Genomic DNA, 9311 nt, shown 5'->3' with positions numbered 1-9311 from the left:
TTTTTCGTATTTAAATTTATTTTTACTAAAAAAAAGGAATGAACTAATGTGTATGTACCTACATTAGTGTTTGGGATTGTACCGATTTAGCACAGGTAGCTTGCTACTAAACACAAGGCTATTGCACACAAGACATTCTACACGTATACACATTACATACATACTGTACATAGATACATACATACATTAATATATTTATCATAAAAAAACAAGCATTGTTCCACAGGGTAGGCAATGTTTTACATTGAACGGTGTGATAGTGATGCTCACACAGGCTTGAACTCTTCATGCATTAAAAAAGAAAGAAAGAAAAACCAAAATACATTAGACCGGCACTGGAAGAGCTGCCAAAGTGCTTTCTCTGCTGAACTAAACCGATCAACAGAGGAAACTAAAACATGTTGGGATCAAACGGTGAATGGGTATGATTGTGTGAGTGAAAGTGTTGGGCTGATGACATTAACGTATGAGAACATTAAGGTCAATCCTTAACAACAGGAGGAAGCGTTGGAAACACCGGACTTCCTATGGATGCAGGAAGTTTAAATTTTCTTCAGAAGACTTATGACCCATGAAAAGACAGCGTAACACCTAACATCCCCCATATTTCAGAATAAACATGCCTTCAAAGGAGGCATGCTCAATTTGTCCCATCAATGTCTTATCAATGGCCTATCAATTTCAATTAACTTTAAATGTCGTTAAGACTTCACAGTGAGTGCCCATTCTTGTTGCTGCAAGCTCAAAAATCAACAGGAGAACAGTAAAGTTCATTAATACTGTCGATCAGCGAAAATGTTCGCTTGTAACACTTCATTCTTATATTCAGTTCCATTCGTCAAGAGGGCACAAAACGAAGCACACGCTGCCGCAGCGACACTACAACATTGTCATGCCAACAGACCCAAAATTTACTAATTTCAGGAATTCAGTAATCATATACTGATCATGCTTTCCTCTTAGGAAAAAATTAGGAATGTTAAAAACAAAAACAAAAAACTAAAATAGAAAGGGACAGTGAGTTTATATAGACAAATAGAAGTAACATTGACAATTGTACATAGGTTTGCCATACATATTAGTTCTTACACAGGTTAGACTTTCATGCAATACAATGAAGCAGAATACTTTTATAGTCGGTAATCAAAGGGTGTTATGTATATCAAGTAATTCGATAAATACATAGGAATGGTTCTGCGAGCATGCGTGGTGGTTTGGCTCATGTGGAGTGCATCGTTGTTCCTTTCATTTCAATTTGGCCACTCATATCTCTGAACCATGACAGTGGTAGTCTAACTTGTGGATAGGATACATCTTGTATTTGACTTCTGGTAGGTTAGTCAGCATACGAGAAGTATACAATCCCAAACTGCCTAGAAGTCTACAAAGTGCAATATCTTAAATTTGGATGTTTTCATGTTTTGTCAAAGAGCTAAAATACATATTCCCATTTAAATTTGGCTTTCTTTAATATGCCTTAAAATGTCAAATATGTGATGGTCTTATTCTGTTGATGGTCAGAAACCTTTGCAAGGACAGAAGCAACAAAGGACACAAGGGAGTCCAGTACCACAGCTGTGACATCTGCTCTAAATGTAAGAGTCCAAAGACATTGATTGTGATTCTCATTTCATCTATGAGGTCTCTGAACACTTCTGTCTTCTGTGCCTTCCCAGACAGCAACATAGATCCGGCCCACATCCGGTATATGCTGAATCCACATGTACCAGATGTGGCCCGGATCTGGGCCGACACTATGTTGCTGTCTGGGTGTCTCCAAGATGGGGTCTCCCCTTATCTTTAAACACCTAGGCACTGTGGAGACAAAATCAGACACAGGTAGTACAGTCCTGCATGATGGGAGTCGACTGATTTTCATGTTTGTTGGTGCAGTGCTCCATTGAACTCGAGCTCTTGAGTGGCACCATGCAGCGGTGAGGAGGTCTGCCACAGTTGAGCAGCCCCCAGCAGCACAGAACCCTGAGGAACTCCTTCCTCATGTCCTTACTCCGCATCGTGTAGATCAATGGGTTCAACGCCGAATTCAACGTGGCAAAGCTGAAGAAGATGCCGGCGTTACTGAGGATAGGGCATTGTTGCATCTTACAAGAAGTGTCCAGGAGAAGGATGGTGAAGGCAGGCAGCCAACAAACGATGAAGACACCCAGCACGATCGTTACGGTCTTCAGGAGAGCATAAGCCGGAGAATTGGTGGCCTCTTGCTGGCTGGTGCGCACAATAAGGTAGATGCGAACGTAAAGGATCACAATGGACAGCAAGATGATGCTAAAGATGGTGACGACAAACAGGATGTAGTATCGGGAGTTGAGAGGCAGGACAGCGGAGCAATCGTTCAGGTTATTAATACAGTTCCAGCCGATAATGGGAAGACCTCCCAGAAGGATGGACATCACCCAGCACGCTCCGATCAGAAGGAACATGCGGCAAGTCTTGTTGGAGCCGTAAACCTTGACCTTGGTGATGGCAATGTAGCGCTCTATAGCGATAGCCAGCAGGCTGAAAACTGAGGCGGACAAGGCGATGAAAGCAGTCCCCTCTCGTATGAACCACTGGACAGGCGCCAAATTAAATGTCTTAGGGCCTGACAGGAAGATGTTGGCAATATAAGCAGAGCCAGCCAGTAGGTCAGAGAAGGCCAGGTTTCCGATGAAGAAGAACATGGCCGAGTGGAACTTCTTATTGCGAAACACGGCAATGAGCACCAGGAGGTTTTCCAAGATGATGATACTGCAGATAATGACAAATAAAATGTTCAGGGAGCTCAGGCTTTGTTTACTCTCAATGCGGCCTCTAATTTGCTCGTAGGTCATGTGCTTGGCATAGGCATAGTGGACCTCTATGAGGGTCTTGTTGAAGTACTGGGAGTACTTGCTCATGGTGACAGCTTGGCAAAGCCCTGCAACCAGATGGCCAGTTGTCATTCAGAGGGCAGCTTGTCTGAGCTTGTCCGGGCCAGCAGGGCCACAGGAAACGAGACGCCCCGCCCCAAAGTCACGTCTCAGCGGCCCAGGAAGCTCTTCGGTGTCACCTGGAGACAAAAAAAACAAATAAATTACTGGCTGATGTCAAATGTTAAAAATGGACCATCAACAAAACAAGTAATAGTAAATAACCTTACAGCTCTCAGCTCTGAACAATTTGGTGTTTTTTATTTTGTTTTGTTTTTGCAATTCTGTTGCAAGTAAAATCTTCCAAACATTTGTTAATCTCAGCTCTAATGACATGCTTTATATAATGCTATGCAAAGTCTTGTCGGACTTAAACCGTCTTTACAGACTTAAAACTGTTTTCAGTGATCCGTTCACAAGTCGCCAGCCTAGCCACATTAATATTTCCACATGCATTTCATTTGTGATCATTTGTGTTTAGATTTCATCTAGACCCTCCTCTCTTATTTCGTCACGCTCTACATAACTTTTGCGGGAGCACACATATACAACTAAATTAACAAATTCATGTAAATCATCTTGTGAGTGAGCATGAAAGGAAGTGAATGAGAAAGATAAGGAGGGGAGCTATGATTTCCACCATAGCCTGTGTCTTTTGGTACAACACAGTGAAGTTTGAAACATTTGTTTTGGTGTGTTCACAAACACGTCCCAGAATGATTATATGTTAGGTGAGCGGCTGGCGAGTATGTGGTGCTTCACTGTGGCCTGGGATGCATTCAGGATGAATGATCGTTTACACTACACATGCGTTTTAAACTACCTCCATTTGTAGTTCTAGTGATCCAATTGAAAACATTCAAGAATCCATTTACACATGTATTTAATGCTAAACAACTGTGGTTGGAGCACAATAAAATGCATCTTAATACCAGGCAGAAACTTTTTTTGTGTGTGTGTGTCATTTTATGGTGCACATTATACACAATCACAGACACAAGGTCACTCTGCTCCCAACGGTAGCTACAATTGCTCACTGCTGCTCTCTTTTTTTAGAAGCTGTTTGAACGGAAACAAGCTTTAAATGTGTTGAAGCATTGGTGACAACTGAAGTGTGCATGCTAGAGGAGCGTCTGTGACTAGAGTCTTGTGTTGCGGATTAAAAAAAACATGACAAGCAAGAAGCTTCCTTCTTGTAGTGTGCAGAAGCAGTGGTCCTGCATTGATCAGACACATGTTGGAAACCAAAAATAGCTCAAGTACAGTTTCTGGAATTTCCCTTCTGAGTAAAGGCTCCATGCCAGAACTGTCCTTCGGCTACAATCTGTTCTTGCCCCATGAACTAAGATAAAAGTGCATGTGACAGACAGTCTTCTACACCTTTACATAACTGCACTGTATGTAGAACTGTAATCTTACTCTTCACCGTCTCAGTAATGAAACCTCAGTGGATGAGTAAAACAACGTCACATTGGAACCATCACCTTGTCATTTGAATGTCTATCACATTTTACAAGAATCACCAAGATCTCCAACACAAATGACTGAAGTGTCGTTTCCACAAGGCCACAAAGTCTGTAAACTTTCCCCAAATCTAAAATCCCCTTTCAAGTGCTGATGACTAAATACACAGGGGAAATGCTAAGATTATAAAATGTTAAGTAAGGAATAACTGATGACGGACTGCTGAATGCATTAAAATGAATGCACAGATTTGAGTAATAAGGTTCTATGTACGTGAGTACATACAGTCAGTTATTACATATAATTATAGATGTTAGGCTGGACAGTAGCGCCATTCAGCTTTTGACTAGCTGTTAAAATTGCATAATTTCGAAACTGAAAGAGTTTGTCATACATTTTGCTTGTCCAGTGTCTTTTTTGGTTCTTTTGATATGATAGACTATGCAGCTCTTTGAAGTTGTTCATCTGAAGGTGGACCATTAATGTACAACTGTAATGCCATCAATACTAGAAGTACTTAATAGCCACGGAGTGGTGGAAAATGTAATATCCAACATATTATCCACGTGTTCGTTCCCCCCCTTTGCAAAATAGTTCTGCATACTATACAGTACTATTGATATACATCTATAGAAAGTTGTCTTAAACTTGGCTTTATCTTACTGTGAACAATTCATCTAAGCATACATTTCATGTTTTAATTTAACAATTTTTAATATCGTAACTCTACCTTCTGGTGAAACAACAAATCTCTGATGTTTGCCGGATTGCTTTTCAATAATTCAGTACACTTAAATCTGGTCCCTTTCATACTATCGATTTCATGCTCCCATTCAGATCTGCCTCAATCCAATCATCAAACTATGGATAGAACCAAGTGCCTGACCTACATTGTTTTTGTTTTCTAATAATCCATTTCACTCATATGTATGTCACAATACGGAAGAAAACATTACATTGCAACTTTAAATTATAGATTTAAATGTTACACTTACGTTAAAAACGAGAGAAATGAACTGTCAAATCACATTCAAACAGGCCTTTGTTTCAATTCAGAAGGGCAAACAAGAGATATCCAGGAGATAAAGTATATAGCCACAGTCAGATGTGAAGCTGTGGCCTAGTTTTTAGGCACATATGCTCAATACGCTAAGCCCTGGTGTTGTATCATGTCCAGATCTGAACCCCCTAAAACTCCACCTTAAAGGGTTAGTTCACCCAAAAATGAAAATTCTGTGATTTATTACTCACCCTCATGTCGTTCCACACCCGTAAGACCTTGGTTAATCTTCAGAACACAAATTAAGATATTTTAGTTGAAATCCGATGGCTCAGTGAGGCCTCCATAGGGAGCAATGACATTTCCTCTCTCAAGATCCATTAATGTACTAAAAACATATTTAAATCAGTTCATGTGAGTACAGTGGTTCAATATTAATATTATAAAGCAACGAGAATATTTTTGGAGCGCCAAAAAAAACAAAATCACGACTTATTTAATGATGGCTAATTTCAAAACACTGCTTCAGGAAGCATCAGAGCATTATGAATCAGTGTGTCGAATCTGCTGTTCGGAGCACCAAAGTCACATGATTTCAGCCGTTGGCAGTTTGACACGCGATCTGAATCATGTTTCGATACACTGATTCATAATGCTCCGAAGCTTCATGAAGCAGTGTTTAGAAATCGGCCATCACTATATAAGTCATTATTTTGTTTTTTTGACACACCAAAAATATTCTCGTAGCTTTATAATATTAATATTGAACCACTGTACTCACATTAACTGATTTAAATATGTTTTTAGTACCTTTATGGATCTTGAGAGAGGAAATGTCATTGCTGGCTATGCAGGCCTCACAGAGCCATTGGATTTCAACTAAAATATCTTAATTTGTGTTCTGAAGATGAATGAAGGTCTTACGGGTGTGGAACGACATGAGGGTGAGTAATTAATGACAGAATTTTCATTTTTGGGTGAACTAACCCTTTAATTTCCCGTCTGCTCTCTACGGTCATAAAAGACCCAATAAGTACGTCCCATAGTACTTAGAGTCTGAGCACAACGGGATGTGCTTTGGTGTATACTTTCATACTTTTGTGAATAAACGTAGTAGACAGATCAAGATATTTGGCTAGAATATCTCTAGGCTGGTGGTTACACCTTAAGAGATATGAATAAATGACTGCACCACTCAACAGTGGGCTCAAACGTAGCCATCCTGACTGAATGAGGTGCTCTACTGCTCATGACACATCATCAGCACAGCCAAAGCAAAGCTGCCAAAGCCTCAACACTGAAAGACGCAAATCCCCCGTCAGGCCAGAGTCACTGTAGAGACTATGCAACCATGTGGAATGGCATCTGGAGACAAAGGCAGGAATCTAAGACATCTGTGTGACGCACACACCTCACTTCAACATCACTGTTTGCTGAACACAGTTCGAAACCCCTCACATACATACTCACAGATGCAGACTTATGTAAACACCAGGAAATGTGTCTCAGTCACCTATACAAACACACAATAAGGTACAGCTGCACAGACAGTGCCACAAACCTGCTGCCAAATGCCAATAATATCCAGCAAGGCCATTTCCTTGAGCAGCAGGGAAGAACAATGGCCTCCTTGTCCAGGTTACGTTTCACTTGATACTCTCCAAATGCACACTGTGGCTCAAAATTACACCATGCACTACCAACTACCAAACGCAAACTACTGTAGTCGCCCCATGCAAACTATTTTCAGCAAACATATTTTTCACACTGTAAACAATCAATAGCTTACCCATTAAAATGTGCATGTTGCCTTCTCAGAAACTGAAGGATGTGTTTCAAAACAGCTCTACGTCCACCCACTGAAATTTCACTCTCAGAACGGGTTTGAGTGGGTAGTTTCGCTGCTGAAAACTTATGTTTGTAATTTCACTGTGTCGTCTGCAAGGTCCCGCTCACATGCACTCTGGGCCTCGGTGTTACCTTGGAGACCTTTGCCGACTTTCGTCTAGGGATTTGACAGCATGTGAAACCTGATGGGCTGGTTTGTCAGCAGTGCCGTCTCCGGCCTGCCCCACTTAACCATTATCCTCCCCACCCTGTCCTTCAACTGCAGACTGGAAGGGACGCCAGATCATCCTGTCTGAAATAAATCTTTTGTCTCTTCTTCTACAGAAAACCATATTCATCATACTGAAAGATAAATAAGATGTGAAAATGCCCGAGAAGGCTAGAAGAACTCAGATAAACCATATATTGTTGTAGTCATGTGCTTATTAATCATGTTTAATACTAAATCAAAGAATTTCAATCTTCTTTTTATTCAGCTACAGCGACAGTATTATGCCCATAGTGATTCCCTGGAACAACGTGCGTTATAACAAAGTCCCTTTCAAGGAAAGTCTGTTCACTCTGCGGCTATATTTGCAGATATTTGCATATTTGCAAGTCCTATCTATTTGAATGGGGGAATCCTGAAATTTAAAAAAATCTCAAACACAATTAAATTACATCTTTCAAATCAGCAAAAAAAAAAAAAAATCAGACATGAACTTTCCCATAAATGTTGTTTCTTATGCTCAAATAGCATTAAAAAAAGCTTATTTTTCAGGCCAGACCAGCCAATGCACATGTGCAGTCCTAAACACGAGTCTCAGGTTTCTATGGGAACCGGAGCTTCTAACGGCAGCTGCAGTGATGCAATGACTTTATCAATCAGCTATTGGCTCTTTTACTTAGAAGGCGGGATGTGTTGCAGTTTCTCCCATTCACAAGTAATAGAAGTGAACCGTCTTTCTGTATCTACAGTCTTTGGTTATATAAAGTCCCTTTCAAACTTTGGTTATATTTTGCGAGGCACATTTGTAGTTTGTGCGCCAGGGCGCGCTCCAGTGTCCAGTATGAAACAGACGTGTATTTAGCGCTCAGTAATGCTCACTCATATTTTGGGTAAAAATAGAAAAAATAACACTACTTTAAAGAAATAAAAAGAAATTTGAAAAAAGAAATTTGAGATAAACATATGATAATCAATATGTTTTTGTTTGTTTTTTTCTCCAGTGGACATAAGTGTATGGGAGTAATCTCAATAATTTTATTAATAATTGTATTTTCTGTAAAAAAAAAAATTCTAAAAAATTACTATATCCTTAAATACTCTATTTTTATTTTTAAAGTTATTACAACAGTAGCATTTTGTAATTGTCTTTAATATTTCTATTCAGCAATAATAATAATCATAATAGTTATTATGATTAGCTTTATATTTTTTTATTTATTTTAAAAATCACATTTTAAACCAGAAAAATCGCAATTCAATTTTTTCCCCAAATCGTGCAGCCCTAGTTCATATATAAAGGCACACAGAACAAACTGTGAAAGCATCTCCAGTAGCAGGTCTCCACAGTCCAGCTGGCTAAGAAGAGCAGTCTTCCTGTACAAAGTACACAGTTATAGGCCAGAGGAAGCGTTTGTGGTGTCAGAAGTCTAACATCCTGTTCAGACTTGATAGCTGACTGGTGGAGAGCAAGACAGTTAATGTGGGAAAGGTTCAGTGGAAGCGAGAGACACAAAAGCAGAGCAGAGGAAGTTTATTCGGATTCTTACAGGTGTAATACGTGCGGCAGGAAATGAGCTGAAGTGCAGCAACAAGACGCTCGTTTTGTGTCAAATGTATGACGGATGCACATAGCTTCGAGAAATCTTTGTTGATTACATCAGAACTGAGTCATTATAAAGGTCACTGTTACGGTTCGAAGGCAACCGTATGATTTCCATCTCTCGTTCTACAATCAGTGAAACCTGAACTCACGACCCCAGTCTCAGGCAGGACCCCGCCCACATCCCAGTGACAAAGTTGACAAAGGCCCCAGGTGTTGTTTGCGCTTCCCAGCAATACCTGATAAGCCCCAATTAGTCAGTGGAGTCTAAGCAACCATGTT

At 40.1% G+C, this 9311-nt stretch overlaps 1 protein-coding gene across 3 annotated transcripts in view; it reads right to left on the bottom strand.

The window, feature by feature from the left end:
* s1pr2 (sphingosine-1-phosphate receptor 2) overlaps positions 1-9311 on the bottom strand; it is a 51481-nt gene continuing 42170 nt past the window's right edge. For all 3 annotated transcript variants that reach the window (XM_048191500.1, XM_048191492.1, XM_048191484.1), the window contains one exon: positions 1-3049. In XM_048191500.1, coding sequence (XP_048047457.1) covers positions 1830-2942 — 1113 coding nt within the window. In that variant the 5' untranslated portion in view covers positions 2943-3049 and the 3' untranslated portion in view covers positions 1-1829. The remainder of the gene's footprint in view (positions 3050-9311) is intronic.

This window comes from Megalobrama amblycephala, linkage group LG1 (assembly GCF_018812025.1).
Source record: "Megalobrama amblycephala isolate DHTTF-2021 linkage group LG1, ASM1881202v1, whole genome shotgun sequence".
In the NCBI taxonomy this organism is placed as follows: Eukaryota; Metazoa; Chordata; class Actinopteri; order Cypriniformes; family Xenocyprididae; genus Megalobrama; species Megalobrama amblycephala.
The sequence above is the reverse complement of the archived record's forward strand: the minus strand, read 5'-3'. Positions and strand labels throughout refer to the sequence as shown.